This window comes from Salvelinus alpinus, chromosome 29, assembly GCF_045679555.1.
Source record: "Salvelinus alpinus chromosome 29, SLU_Salpinus.1, whole genome shotgun sequence".
Lineage (NCBI taxonomy): Eukaryota > Metazoa > Chordata > Actinopteri > Salmoniformes > Salmonidae > Salvelinus > Salvelinus alpinus.
The window spans coordinates 36,104,287-36,120,701 of record NC_092114.1 but is presented as its reverse complement, the minus strand read 5'-3'; the positions used below and the strand labels follow the sequence as shown (position 1 = coordinate 36,120,701).

General features: G+C 41.8%; 1 long non-coding RNA gene, 1 pseudogene and 1 gene segment (V, D, J or C); 1 reads left to right on the top strand and 2 right to left on the bottom strand.

The window, feature by feature from the left end:
* Nucleotides 1-4,874: 4,874 nt before the first annotated feature.
* On the bottom strand, nt 4,875-7,797 carry LOC139558599 (Ig kappa-b4 chain C region-like). The segment is given in 2 exon segments: nt 4,875-5,629; nt 7,636-7,797. A coding segment is annotated over 1 exon segment (306 nt).
* Nucleotides 7,798-8,442: 645 nt separating this feature from the next.
* Nucleotides 8,443-9,242, top strand: LOC139558601 (uncharacterized). Its single transcript, XR_011671608.1, has 2 exons — nt 8,443-8,557; nt 8,680-9,242. It is a non-coding gene; the product is annotated as an uncharacterized lncRNA (long non-coding RNA).
* LOC139558600 (nuclear factor 7, ovary-like) lies at nt 9,138-11,163 on the bottom strand (annotated as a pseudogene).
* Between the last annotated feature and the right edge of the window lie 5,252 nt (nt 11,164-16,415).

Sequence of the window (16,415 nt, the reverse complement as noted above, 5' to 3'; positions counted from 1 at the left end):
GGGCACGTTATTTAAAAAAAAAAGTATCTGACCCCTAGCGCTAAGAAGTTAAAAGCTAGTAAAACCAAATGCATGCTTTTCAACTGTTCGCTGCCCGCATCCGCCCGCCCGACTAGCATCACTATTCTGGACGGTTCTGACCTAGAAAACGTGGACAACTACAAATACCTAGGTGTCTGGCTAGACTGTAAACTCTCCTTCCAGACTCATATCAAACATCTCCAATCCAAAATCAAATCTAGAATTGGCTTTCTATTTCGTAACAAAGCCTCCTTCATTCACGTCGCCAAACTTACCCTAGTAAAACTGACTATCCTACCGATCTTCGACTTCGGCGCTGTCATCTACAAAATAGCTTACAATACTATACTCAGCAAACTGGATGCAGTCTATCACAGTGCAACCCGTTTTGTTACCAAAGCCCCTTATACCACCCACCACTGCGACCTGTATGCTCTAGTCGGCTGGCCCTCGCTACATATTCGTAGCCAGACCCACTGGCTCCAGGTCATCTATAAGTCTATGCTAGGTAAAGCTCCTTATCTCAGCTCACTGGTCACGATAACAACACCCACCCGTAGCACGCGCTCCAGCAGGTATATCTCACTGGTCATCCCCAAAGCCAACACCTCCTTTGGCCGCCTTTCCTTCCATTTCTCTGCTGCCAGTGACTGGAACGAATTGCAAAAATCGCTGAAGTTGGAGACTTACATTTCCCTCACTAACTTTAAACATCAGCTATCTGAACATCTAACCGATCACTGCAGCTGTACATAATCCATCTGTAAATAGCCCACCCAATCTACCTACCTCATCCCCATATTGTTTTTATTCACTTTTCTGTTCTTTTGCACACCAGTTTCACTACTTGCACATCATCATCTGCTCATCATCATCTGCTCATCTATCACTCCAGTGTTAATCTGCTAAATTGTAATTACTTTGCAACTATGGCCTATTTATTGCCTTACCTCCTCACGCCATTTGCACACACTGTATATAGACTTTCTTTTTTTCTATTGTGTTATTGACTGTACTCTTATTTATTCCATGTGTAACTCTGTGTTGTTGTTTGTGTCGCACTGCTTTGCTTTATCTTGGCCAGGTCGCAGTTGTAAATGAGAACTTGTTCTCAACTAGCTTAGCTGGTTAAATAGAGGTGAAATAAAAAAAGAAAAGATAATTCGATTAGATATGCATCCAAATTGAAAAAGTGATATGTGACTTTGTTTGTTGTACTCAGTCAGTTGGAAATGTGCTTAGAGTTTTGAAACATGAGCCATTTTGATGATCTGTTTTGGTTTTTATGCTTAGATTTGTGGAACTGTACCAAATACATGATTGAAAAACACCATAAAGTAAAACACCCACTTTATCACCCAAACTCCCATAACACACTGTGGTCGGTGGAGGGCGACAGAGTTTCAGTGGGAGTGTATCTGCTTCTCACTACACTCTGACTGTCAGTGGAGTCCAGGCTGAAGATGCTGGAGATTACTACTGTCAGCAGATGTACAACGGGTTTCACTGTGTCAGAGCATCGTACAAAAACCTCCCTCAGCTATAGAGGAACTGCTCTGACTAGACAGCTGCAGAGCTACGGAGTCTCCTGTATTCTAAAGTATTCTAAACACCATTTCATCAAAATATGACACTACAATACAACAATGGAATTGGTTAGACTTGTTTATGAACTATGTTACTCTACATATCTCTCAATGTATTCTGCAAAAAAGGACATTTGTGTAAACACACTGGGACCACTAAGGAAACAGAGATGTAAGAAATGATTGATTTTGTAGGAAATGTTGAACAACATTCAGAAAAACTCTAGATGTTTGTTGAACGTTTTGATTTAACTTCATATTATGAAAATCACCCATTTCAGTACACAAATGCATGAATATTGACCCAGTCCAAACCCAACTTCCCAACTATTCATCACCTACTCAACTTCTATACCCCTCCAACCCCGAAAGAGTGAATACAGTCATATTGATTCCATTCAAGAAGTACTACTTTGATATAACGATCACACATACAGCTGAAGTCGGAAGTTTACATACACCTTAGCCAAATACATTTAAACTCAGTTACCACAATTCCTGACATTTAATCCTAGTAAAAATTAAGTCAGTTAGGATCACCACCTTATTTTAAGAATCTGAAATGTCAAAATAATAGTAGAGAGTGATTTATTTCAGCTTTAACTTCTTTCATCACATTCCCAGTGGGTCAGAAGATTACATACGCTCAATTAGTATTTGGTAGCATTGCCTTTAAATTGTTTAACTTGGGTCAAACATTTCGGGTAGCCTTCCACAAGCTTCCGACAATAAGTTGGGTGAATTTTGGCTCATTCCTCCTGACAGAGCTGGTGTAACTGAGTCAGGTTTCTAGGCCTCCTTGCTCGCACACACATTTTTCAGTTCTGCCCACAAATTTTCTATAGGATTGAGGTCAGGGTTTTGTGATGGCCACTCCAATACCTTGACTTTGTTGTCCTTAAGCCATTTTGCCACAACTTTGGAAGTATGTGTAACGATCTCGTAATCCTCCTCGTCTGAGGAGGAGCAAGGATCAGACCAATATGCAGCGTGGTATGTATCCATATTTATTTGAATACTTTTTTTAAGACGAACAAAACAATAAACAAAACAAAACCCAACGACGCTACAGTCCTGAACTTGAGAATATATAAAACACAAATAACGCACGAACAGGAACAATCACCCACAAACAAACAGTGAGAACAGCCTACCTAAATATGGTTCCCAATCAGAGACAACGTAAAACACCTGCCTCTGATTGAGAACCATATCAGGCAAATCAGACAACCCTAAACCAAACATAGAAACACATAACATAGAATGCCCACACAGCTCACGTCCTGACCAACTAAACAAAGACTGAACAAAGGAAATAAGGTCAGGAACGTGACAGTATGCTTGGGGTCATTGTCCATTTGGAAGACCCATTTGCGACCAAGCTTGAACTTCCTGACTGATGTCTTGAGATGTTGCTTCAATATATCCACTTAATTTTTCTACCTCATGATGCCATCTATTTTGTGAAGTGCACCAGTCCCTCCTGCAGAAAAGCACCCCCACAACATGATGCTGCCACCCCGTGCTTCACAGTTGGGATGGTGTTCTTTGGCTTGCAAGCTTCCCCCTTTTTCCTCCAAACATAACGACGGTCATTACGGCCAAACAGTTCTATTTTTGTTTCATCAGACCAGAGGACATTAAACCAAAAAGTACGATCTTTGTCCCAATGTGCAGTTGCAAACCGTAGTCTGGCTTTTTTATGGCGGTTTTGGAGCAGTGGCTTCTTCCTTGCTGAGCGGCCTTTCAGGTTATGTCGATATAGAACTCGGTTTACTGTGGATATAGATACTTTTGTACCTGTTTCCTCCAGCATCTTCACAAGGTCCTTTTTTGTTGTTCTGGATTTGATTTGCACTTTTCGCACCAAAGTACGTTCATCTCTAGGAGACAGAACGCATCTCCTCCCTGAGCGGTGTGACAGCTGCGTGGTCCCATGGTGTTTATACTTGCGTACTATTGTTTGTACAGATGAATGTGGTACCTTCAGGCGTTTGGAAATTGCTCCCAAGGATGAACCAGACTTGTGGAGGTGTACCATTTTTTCTGAGGTCTTCGCTGATTTCTTTTGATTTTCCCATGATGTCAAGCAAAGAGGCACTGAGTTTGAAGGTAGGCCTTGAAATACATCCCCAGGTACACCTCCAATTGACTCAAATGATGTCAATTAGCCTTTCAGAAGCTTCTAAAGCCATGACATCATTATCTGGAATTTCCCAAGCTGTTTAAAGGCACAGTCAACTTAGTGTATGTAAACTTCTGACCCACTGGAATTGTGATACAGTGAATTATAAGTGAAAAAATCTGTCTGTAAACAATTGTTGGAAACATTACTTGTATCATGCAAAAAATAGATGTCTTAACTGACTTGCCAAAACTATAGTTTGTTAACAAGAAAGTTATGGAGTGGTTGAAAAGCAAGTTTTAATGACTCCAACCTAAGTGTATGTAAACTTCTGACTTCAACTGTATCTGTCACAAATACATTTAGTTTACATATAGAAAACCATAAATACTTTTGAGTGAAGTCCTTTATTTGAACATTATGCAAAGTTCAGTGGAATATCTGCTTCCCCAGCCCATGTTCAGTTCTCTAGTCAAACACACAGCTGCCCCAGTCCCAGAAGATTGAGGCTGAGAGATTGTGAGCTGTGGTGGGGTTGAAACTCAGATTTGCATGGGCAGGGAACTGCCATGCTCCCAGAATAGAGCAGCACCATAGCCAGATGTTCACCTGTCCCCAGAGAGTTTCAGTGATTTTAGAGCACATGGCTTCAGTTCTAGTAATATCATGAAAACCAGTGAGTTTATAGCTAATGGATTCAGTACTAGTAATATCATGAAAACCAGTGAGTTTATTGCACATGGTTTCAGTATTAGTATCACTGTAGATCACAGGAGGCTGCTGAGGGGAGGACGGCTCATAATAATGGCTGAAATGGAGTGAATGGAAGGGTATTAAACACATAGAAACCATATGTTTGATGAGTTCAATTCTATTCCATTTATTACGTTCCAGTCATCACTATGAGCCAGTCCTCCCAAATTAAGGTGCCACCAACCTCCTGTGCTGTAGATATCCTTTTGACTGGTACCAACTTTGGCCCAATCAGCCAAGCATTCATTGAGCGAAGCTATTTAACTGAAATGTAATAGTAAAATCCTTTTCCATGGCAGAGCTCTCCATTCCTCATGAAACTAAACAAATCACAAAGATCTCAATGTCTAATGGTAAAACTCATTAAATAATGATATCCAGGCAAACAATTTTAAAGATTGAATGTCTTTATTATCTCAACATGTTAGAACAAACAGCATTACAGCAATAAAGGGCATCACACACTTGATTAAGAAAGCCAAGCAGATCTATGACATCGGAATCAGAGAGATATGGATTCCCATACAGGGTCTAGCCCAGCAGAAGTGTGCTAGTCACAGGAGGCTGCTGAGGGGAGGACGGCTCATAATAATGTCTGGCATGGAGTGAATGGAATGGTATGGATCACATAGAAACCATGTGTTTGATGAGTTCGATACCATTCCATGTATTCCATTCCAGCCATAACTAAGAGCCCGTCCTCCCTATTAATGGTGCCACCAACCTCCTGTGCTGCTAGTAGTGCTGGATCAGTAAGACGGCGAGGACAGAGTAAAAAGTGTAGAACAGAATAAAAACAGTGGAGTCAGAGGAGGAACTCATTAATCAGAACACTGGTCTTTCCTCAGTGTCTCCGAGAGTGGAGTCTGGGAGCCCTGGGTGGCCTCACAGGTCACAGAGCCCACCTTCGTCCACTGGTCGACAGGGAGGGTCAGGGTGCTGCTCCAGCTGTAGTGGCCGTCCTTCTCCAGGACCCCAGGGCTCCCGGTCACCTCCCAGGTGCTGCTACTGCTCCCATCCACCTTCCAGCTCAGCTTCCAGTCTGTGGGGAAGCCCTTGTTTGCCAGGCACATGAGAGTGGCCTTCCCCTGCTGCAGCTCCACACTGGAGGGGGGCAGGACCGTCATGGTGGGACGAACGTCACCTAGCAGACAGGTGGGAAGTTAGAGAGAGGGGAGCTGTCAATCAATCACCAGACTGATATGACAATAATGATGCAGCAGTTTTACATCTTAGCTTTAAACTAAGTTGGGGTTTTTTCAGTAGGTTTCTGTCCCTCAAACACACAGCTTCTCAGTCTTTCTGTCACTCTTTCACTTCCCTTTGAGTAGTTACTGAAGCATATTATGACTATATGAGATTACTGAAAATACATTCAACTATCTTCAAAACTGAAACTTTTTTAAATGAAAATATTTCAGCACTCCTCTCCCTTTTTGTAATGGGATAAAATACTAGGAATCAAACTGCATTTCATTATTCATTATTATTATTATTATTTTGAAGAACATTCCACAGAACGTATGACCAATTCTTAAATGATGATGTTTAAAATAATGCTGAGGAAGTAAATTCCAGTTGACCGTAACCATATCAAAATAATATTACATTTAAAGATGCATTATGCAGAAATCACTCCACCATTTCCTGGTTGCTAAAATTCTAATAGTTCACCTAACTTCAGTTTATGTGTGTCACGACTTCCACCGAAGTTGTTCCCTCTCCTTGTTCGGGCGATGTTCGGCGGTCGACGTCACCGGCCTTCTAGCTGCCACTGATCCATGTTTCATTTTTCCTTTTGTTTTATCTGTTTACCCACCTGGTTCCCATCTCATAATTATGTTCCTTATTTAACCCTCTGGTTTCCCTTTCTGTTTTGTGCGTGATTGTCTTTCGTGTGTTGGAGTTCGAGTCCTGTTTTGTCATTGTTTTATAGCTGGATTTTTTGTTACGTTCTTGGATTGAGTAAATACAGTGTTCTTTTACTCTTACCTGTGTTCTGCGCCTGACTCTTTCACGATCTTCTAGATAGACTCTGACAATGTGATAAAACAAACAAGTATAGTGTAAGAGCATGGCTCTCCAACCCTGTTCCTGTAGAGCTACTGTCCTGTAGGTTTTCACTCCAAACCTGTTCCTGTAGAGCTACTGTCCTGTAGGTTTTCACGCCAACCCTGTTCCCGTAGAGCTACTGTCCTGTAGGTTTTCACTCCAACCCTGTTCCTGTAGACCTACTGTCCTGTAGGTTTTCACTCCAACCCTGTTCCTGTATATCTGCTGTCCTGTAGGTTTTCACTCCAACCCTGTTCCTGTAGAGCTACTGTCCTGTAGGTTTTCACTTCAACCTTGTTCCTGTACAGCTACTGTCCTGTAGGTTTTCACTCCAACCCTGTTCCTGTAGAGCTACTGTCCTGTAGGTTTTCACTCCAACCCTGTTCCTGTAGATCTACTGTCCTGTAGGTTTTCACTCCAACCCTGTTCCTGTAGAGCTACTGTCCTGTAGGTTTTCACTCCAACCCTGTTCCTGTAGACCTACTGTCCTGTAGGTTTTCACTCCAACCCTGTTCCTGTATATCTGCTGTACTGTAGGTTTTCACTCCAACCCTGTTCCTGTAGAGCTACTGTCCTGTAGGTTTTCACTCCAACCCTGTTCCTGTAGATCTACTGTCCTGTAGGTTTTCACTCCAACCCTGTTCCTGTAGAGCTACTGTCCTGTAGGTTTTCACTCCAACCCTGTTCCTGTAGACCTACTGTCCTGTAGGTTTTCACTCCAACCCTGTTTCTGTATATCTGCTGTACTGTAGGTTTTCACTCCAACCCTGTTCCTGTAGACCTACTGTCCTGTAGGTTTTCACTCCAACCCTGTTCCTGTAGACCTACTGTCCTGTAGGTTTTCACTCCAACCCTGTTCCTGTATATCTACTGTCCTGTAGGTTTTCACTCCAACCCTGTTCCTGTAGACCTACTGTCCTGTAGGTTTTCACTCCAACCCTGTTCCTGTAGACCTACTGTCCTGTAGGTTTTCACTCCAACCCTGTTCCTGTAGACCTACTGTCCTGTAGGTTTTCACTCCAACCCTAATATAGTTCACCTGATTCTAATAATTACCTGGTTGATTAAAAAAATGAAATTAGATGTAGATGAACTTACTTCCAACATCCAGTCTAGTGCCTCCACCAAAAGTGTACCACAGTGATACAAACTCATGCAACGGTCAAACAAAAACCTTTGAAACTATAGAGACACGGCTCTCGCTCTTTGTAAACCTACATTTATCCAAACCACTCTCAGATTTCAACAATAACACCATTGTTCGAAACTAATACACACTTTATAAGCACCTTGTTTGATATATACCATCTTGAATAGGCATTTTAATTGAACTCAATATTTTTAAATACACATTTCTACTTTCTATTTAAGGGAGTTGTAGTAGTGTTAAGAAAATGAATTGGGATTTTGATAACAGAGGTCAAGATCGAGAATTGAATACTACTAACACTCAGTTTGGTCCACCACAGTGATAGAGTCTGATTGACTCGCAGTACAAAAACCTCCAGACAGACACAGAGGGGAACGTTATTAACACAACATGGACCTGATCAATGAATCTTACTTTGTCACTGATGCCCCCTACTGGTATAGTCTGGAACTCCAGGAGATTGGACACATTCACGTTCCCCGTTCCCCAATAAACTTTCAACAGTATGAAAACTGCTGTGCACTATGTTGATAATATCTAATCATATTGTAACAAGTAATCATGAAAAGAGCTTGATACAGCAATGATGGAATGTGTCAGTGTAAATACTTTTTTGTAATGACTTTCAGACAACACATGGAGGAGGATTTCAGAACTTTTCTCAATGACAGTGCAGTGATTTGCCAGGAGGAACATTTCCATAGAGAGACACTTTGCATTGGCATCACATGCTTCAGTGCTCTGGGAGTGTTTATAGCCCTGTGAGTTGAACACTTCATGACTGAGAGCTGTATTTCCTTTGAACAGAAACCACGGCAACCATGACTTTCATCACCATCTTCATCTGGACTCTGGTCTGTTATGCACAAGGTGAGAGACATTTTGAACGTTTTCAGAACACAAGCATCATGTTGTAAATGAGGAATTACGGTTGTAATCTTACAAATATTTGACCTTCCTAAATGTGATATTTTCCTTCTTTCTCTCTGCAGGGTCTTGGGGCCAGTATGTATTGACTCAGTCTGCAGCTCAATCAGTCCAGCCTGGTCAAACTGTCTCTATTGACTGTAGCGCCAGTAGTAAAGTTTCTCAGTACTCTGGCTCACAGTATTACCTGGCCTGGTACCATCAGACGTCTGGAGAAGCTTCTAAACTCATGATAAAATATATTATGTTATGACTGACTAAGCTGTTACAAATGTTTGCTTGAATCATTGACAACAGTTCTGAAGAATGCACACGAGAGCGAATTCAGTCAGTTTATTAGAAATGAATGGTGGCAAAGATGCAAATAGTTAATGAGCCAAAAACATCAGTATTGATTCTCAATAGTGGAAAAGTGAAATAGTCCATTCCATTGAAAACATTATTTCTCTATAATAATGAGATTGATTACCTGTAGTGAATTTGATCACTGATTTAGACGGATGCAGTACCATCTAACTCACTGCTAAACCACTGTTACAGAGACCTTCAGTGGTAAGATCTTTAGAGAGTGGAATTCACAGTAATTACCAATAAATGGAGAGACTCTCTCTGTGAAATGTTGTGTGAACGTGTGTAGAAGTGTGTTATTATCAGGGTCAGAGAATGACAGCTTTCCTCTGTCACAGTCCAGATGCACTCTGATCTGCTTAGGGTTCTGTCTCAATGTGATATCAGTGGGTGGGCCAGGTGGGAATAATGCCCAGTATTTACCTTCATAATATCCGACACTCCAGTATCCACTCTTTATCAATCCAGACCTCTGGACAGAGTCTGTGATCACACCTATGGTCCAGTTTTCACTCTCCCCAACCTCAACAAGCCAGCTGTGTGTCCCTGAGTTAAAGCCCTCAGAGGCCAGGACAAACTGAAGGTGATCAAACCTCTCTGGGTTGACAGGAAGCCACTGTATAGCATCACTGTCTCTCACACTGGTCAGATCTTCAGACAGGCGGAGACGCGGATGGGCAGTATTGGGGTCCAAACTATTGGGGGCATATAGTAATGCATCAGGATTCACAGAAAGAGATTTTTGGTTTATTTGTTATGGTCTTTGATTTGAATCCTGGCCAAAGTCTTATAGAAGTTGTGTTCATTGGGCCAACATTTTATTGTTTAATTACTTACTATATTGAACAATCTCCTGCATCTTCTCCCAGACTTTGAACTGCAGGTTGCCCAGGTGCTTTGCCACATTGATCAGTGGACCTGAAACACTCTCTAGGTCCGGCATTGTGTACTGGGTTCTGCAAAACATTCAAGAGTAATTGATATTGTGCGATTGGGTTCAGAACCACAGAGAAGATAGAGAAAGAACACGACTAACTTGCCTTTTCACTGTGACCTTGTAGTTCTGTAGAAAGAAAATGAGCAAATTACCAATCAATGTAATCACTAAAGTCAATGAGATCAATTTAGTTAATCAAGTATCACAAATAATGTATACATGGATATTAGTCCTTACCTGCAAGAATGAGTTGTCTTCAGCTCTCAGGTCCTCTTCTATGGCTCTGATTGTTTCAGACAGTGATGACATCTCTCTGCACATCTCTTCAATCTTCTCCTTCGCCGTCTTATTCTTCTGCTCCTCTTCCTCCCGCAGTGCAGCTATACTCTCTGCCTCTTCATCTTTTAGAAACTGATGAAGCTTTTCAAACTGCTTCTTAATCTGCTTCTCTGTGTGCTGAGCCTGGCTCTGGAGACAGTAAGAGGGGTATTTGATAGACCACTATGTGAAGGGGTAGGTTACTGTAGTTTAACATTGTTATATTACTTAGCATTCTTACCGTAATATTTTCTGCTGCTTGATGACAGGATTGTATAACTTTGTGAAAGGCCTTCAGGTTTCCCTGTAAGGGTTTTAGTGCAGTCTGGAGTTCCTCCTAAAATGTGTAGTAGTTGTAGTGAGCTATTATTGAAATAGCCACATAAAACACGGACAACTTGTTTCACACATTTTCATGAAATGGACCGTTGAACTTTCTGACCTCAAATATAATGTACACCTTCAAAGAAACATTTCTATCAATGCAATTCCCCACAAAACACAATTAACCGCCAGTGACCAGCTTAAACCATCCAAGTTTTCATACCTTATAATTCTTAGCAGCTTTATCGATCTGACTAAGGCCGTCGTTGGTGTTTTTTTTTAAGGCCTTACACTTTAAACACAGTAGCTGTTGATCCTCCAGACAGAAAAGCTTCTCATTATGCAGATTGCAGAGCACCTCAGACACCTCAGTCGTATCTTCCCGACTCCTCTCCTGTAAGACAGCCTCACACTGCCTCTTCAGATTCAGATTAAATGGAAGCTCCAGCGATGATCTTCTTCTACAGAGAGGGCATTCCAGCACCTCTTTATGTTTCCACAGTTCCAACAAGCAGACTTTACAGAAGCTGTGTCTACATGACAGGATGACCGGGTCCCTGAAGATGTCACGGCACACAGAACAGGATAGATTCCCCTCTGGGAGAGATACTATGGAAGCCATTTTAAGTTAATCTCATCGCACATCGCCTGTATGATTACCGGTTTAGAATATCAGTGTTAATGTCAAATCCTTCTGCCGAGTCCTGCACTGAACTTTGCACCCTAACAATACAGGTTGAGGTGTGTGTGTGTGTTCTTAATTGTCATGGCTTGTCTCCAAGTTCCAACTCCAATCTTCAAGTCCACCACTGTGTCTTAACCACTTCATGGCTTGATTCAAAGTCACTTTATGCCCCAGTGCGATCAAAAAATAAATTTCCTGTCCTTATTCCTTTTTCCTGGGGTTACCTGTCCCGCATCATTCTCCTATCAACTGAGCTAGGAACTGACTAACAGGGAAGGTTGAAATGTCACCAGATTGCAAAAGAAAAGACACAACAAGGAAACCATTTGAGTAGTTTTCATTGAGGACAGGTAACCCTTTCATGACCAGGTATCTTTGGTGTGTGCATAGCCATGTATTTAGATTCTAAATACATGGCTCAGGGTGTGTATTTATTGCAGAGATCTAGAACACTGCGGCATCACAGGGGGAAGGTTTGAGCGACATTGTGGCCTGCCCCTTTTAGAACTCCTAAAGTTGACCGTGCCCAACAGAATAATGTTTTAGTGAGGGCCATTCTGTGTGGCTGCATCAAATCATATATTTGATATGGTCCCATAATAAAATCTAGTAATATTATATAATGCAAAATGAGGAGCCATACAGTACCAGTCAAACGTTTGGACACATCTACTCATGAGCCAATCAGTTGTGTTGTGACAAGGTAGGGGTGGTATACAGAAGATAGCCCTATTTGGTAAAAGACCAAGTCTATAGTATTGCAAGAACAGCTCAAATAAGCAAAGACAAATGACAGTCCATCATTACTTTAAGATATGAAGGCCAGTCAATGCGGAAAATGTCAAGAACTTTGAAAGTTTCTTCAAGTGCAGTCGCAAAAACCATCAAGCTCTATAATGAAACTGGCTCTCACGAGGACCACCACAGGAAAGGAAGACCCAGAGTTACCTCTGCTGCAGAGGAAAGTTAATTAGAGTTACCAGCCTCAGAAATTTCAGAACCAATAAATACTTCAGAGTTCAAGTAACAGACACATCTCAACATCAACTGTTCAGAGGAGACTGCGTGAATCAGGCCTTCATGGTCGAATTTCTGCAAAGAAACCACTACTAATCTCAGAACCGCCGTGTCTTTGTGAGACGCAGTGTAGGTGAACCTTGTCTGCGTCTCACAAAGCAATTATCTTCTTAAGTAACAGACACATCTCAACATCAACTGTTCAGTGGAGACTGAGTGAATCAGACCTTCATGGTCGAATTGCTGCAAAGAAACCACTACTAAAGGACACCAATAATAAGAAGAGACTTGCTTGGGCCAAGAAACATGAGCAATGGACATTAGACCGGTGAAAAGCTGTCTTTTGTTCTGATGAGTCCAAATTTGAGATTTTTGGTTCCAGCTGCCGTGTCTTTGTGAGATGCAGAGTGGGTGAACAGATGATCTCTGCATGTGTGGTTCCCACCGTGAATCATGGAGGAGGAAGTGTGATGGTGTGGGGGTGCTTTGCTGGTGATTTATTTAGAATTCAAGGCACACTTAACCAGCATGGCTACCACAGATTTCTGCAGCGCTACGCCATCCCATCTGGTTTGCGTTTAGTGGGACTGTCATTTTTTTTTCAACAGGACAATGACCCAACACACCTCCAAGCTAGGTAAGGGCTATTTGACCAAGAAGGAGAGTGATGAAGTGCTGCATCAGATGACCTGGCCTCCACAATCACCTGACCTCAACCCAATTGAGATGGTTTGGGATGAGTTGAACCACAGAGTGAAGGAAAAGCAGCCAACTAATGCTCAGCATATGTGGGAACTACTTCAAGTCTGTTGGAAAAGCATTCCATGTGAAGCTGGTTGAGAGAATGCCAAGACCGTGCAAAGCTGTCATCAAGGCAAAGGGTGTCTACTTTGAAGAATCCAAGATAAAAAATAATAAAAATGTGTATAACACTTTTTTGGTTACTACATGATTCCATATGTGTTATTTCATAGTTTTGATGTCTTCACTATTACTGTACCATGTAGAAAATAGTAAAAATAAAGAAAACCCTTGAATGAGTAGGTGTGTCCAAACTTTTGATTGTTACTGTATAAACATAGTTCACAACTGTTTTCATACTGGGGAACTTGAACGTGTCCAATATGCTGAAGTTCTATAATATACCAGCAGGGTGCATCAGTTACAAAGCAGTATTTAGACTGCTGGGTTATACATGCGTGGACCTTTTTTGGGGGGGGGTTATTCTATCAGAAAAATAACATGTTTGACTTTCAGAAAAACATGTTGGTCAAGCTCTGGCACTTAAATCCTAATAATAATAGGTGGATTGTTCACAAATGGACCATGACACATTTCTGTTCGGGACTAGTGCTGAGTGATTAGTGCTTTTTGAGGTTGGTTCGGTTTAATTTTGATTATTAAAAAAGAATCACGGTTTTATTTTTCGGGTTAAGATTCTTTGGGTTGAATGCTGTAACACAGAATAAAACAATTAATAGAACTCCCATGATGATAGTGACTGACCATTACTGCTTATCACTTAGTAACCATCATTTATTCACATTATTTTACTTTACTAAAATATTTAAGTTGTAGAGTATAATCTTTTTTATTTGATGACTTTATTATTTCATTCCAAGTCATCATCTCATCTCGATAGAGCTGCTGCCTATTCTGTCTGACAAAATAATATAGTTCTTCAAAGTAAATAAGGCATACTTTTATGACTGCTTAATACCAACTATCAATCAGTTAGATCATGTATGTTCAGGTAGAGATACCTTGAGAAGCAACATCTGCTCTCTATAGAGTACCATAGTATGAGCCATAATACCCATAGCCTTCAAACAACAAAATGTTTCCAATCGTTTTTCCACCATTCATTTTTCCCAAAGGTGATTTTAGAAACACTTAAAATAAGGGCTGTGTTTTGTGTAGGCTTACCCTGGCGTGATATTTTGATAACCGTTTAAATCTCTCTAGGACAAGTGTCACACCCTGATCTGTTTCACCTGTCCTTGTGCTTGTCTCCACCCCCCTCCAGGTGTCACCCATCTTCCCCACTTATCCCCTGGGTATTTATACCTGTGTTTTCTGTCTGTCTGTGCCAGTTTGTCAAGTCAACCAGTTGTTTGTCTCAGCGCCTGCTTTTCCAAAGTCTTGCTTTTTCCCCCTCACTCTCCTGGTTTTGACCTTTGCCTGTCCTGACTCTGAGCCCACCTGCCTGACCACTCTGCCTGAGCCCGCCTGCCGTCCGGTGCCTTTGCCGCTACTCTGGATGATTGACCCCTGCCTGCCTTGACCTGTTTGCCTGCCCCTGTTGCTGTAATAAACATTGTTAGTTCAACACAGGCTGCATTTGGGTCTTACCTGAAACGTGATAACAAGGTGACTTTTATCAACATATTCGACTGCACTGCCGAGATATTTTAAGTAGGATTGTAAAAATGAGATTTTGAATACTTTATTTAATGGGTTATACTTCTCATAGAAATTGAATAGCACCTGGGGACATTTGCAAAATTGTTATGTTACTTTCATGAGAAATCTTAATACCACTGACTGTCGGCGGGAGCACTGCGAGCCGAGCATGCTCTACCAAAGAGAGGCTACTTACTAACTCGGGTTTGATCACTAGTTTCGCCTTTCATGTGGAACTGCCTGTGCCCGTCTACAAGTCCTGCACACTAATATGGGCTGGTTAATTAGCCATACTGTAAGCAAACATCTGTACAGATTTCCTATCTTTTCATTCAAAATCTCTCAAACCGCCAGTTCTGGTTAAAGACCGCACATAGGCTACCCAGACCTATAGGGATGTATAGAGGGCACACTTGCCACTAGACAGGAAAGCCCTCAATGAGCTATCACAGAAGCCAACATCTGTCAACATTTCTCCAACCAGCCTTTCTCCACTGGCTGGAGAACTAAATGTGGAGATCGGATCATGCAAACACGCTTTTAATTGGCACAGTAACAATTACTTTTTAAAATTGGGTAAAGTGTTACTTTACTCCGTTAATCATTTAACATTACCTCCAACACTGTCTAGTGAATACAATCCCGTGCCTGGGATTTCACGTAACCCCCCCACGCTCCCTGTAACAGGTGGATTCACTTGTCATTCAGTGGTCTCCTAGCTACAGCCTACAGCAGTGTTTCCCAACCCAGGTCCTCAAGTACCCCAACAGTACAATTTTTTTTTATTTAACCCTGGACAAGCACACCTGATTCAACTTGTCAGCTAATCATCAAGCCCTCAATGAGTTGAATGAGGTATGTTTGACAAGGGCTACAACAAAACGGTGTACTGTTGGGGCTATTCAAGGACCAGGGTTAGGAAACGCTGGCCTACAGAGCCTCAACTATTTCTGGTTGCACCATAGAGATAGAGGACTCATCTTTGTATCTGTGACATATGACAGCATGGGCGGCGCCATTGAGGCGCTCTCCATTTTGAAGTACGATTGGTTTATCCATCCTGATGACCCGTTTGGACATGAATCAAACTGGATCCCAAGGAGGGATCAACCAATGAAGTTGGAAGTCCCATCCAGTTGACTATATTAAAACTGAGGAAATGTTGAAAACGTTGGTGTAGCAACAGCTGTGCTGGAATGCTAACAATATGGGTGCTACTTCGAGAACACAAACTCTCGCATCTTTCATATCAAAGAGCGAGGGAGACTGGAGGAGCAATGGTGGAAGTATTGTGCGGTTCTCTTGGCTCGAGTACAGTTGGTGAGAATGAGTGGATGATGGTGATCAGTGGTGTGAAAAGGGCTAAAGTTGGAAATTAACAGCAGTTTATGGTTGGAGTGTGATTCACAAGGATGTTTTTTTTGGGTGACCTGTTTGCGGTCTCAAAGATGGAGAAGGATGAATTGGGTAAAGGGGAATCGGTTCGATTGACGAGGCAGAAGCTACTCTTCCTGGGGTCCAGCAAAATTAAGGCAGTTTATACCATTTTAAAAACATTACAATACATTCACAGATTTCACAACATACTGTGTGCCCTCAGGCCCATACTCCACCACTACCACACATCTACAGTACTAAATCCGTTTGATAATCTGAGGACCCATGCCAAATCTTTTCAGTCTCCTGAGGGGGAATATGTTTTGTCGTGAAGAGACTGTCTTGGTGTGCTTGGACCATGTTCGTTTGTTGGTAATGTGGACACCAAGGAA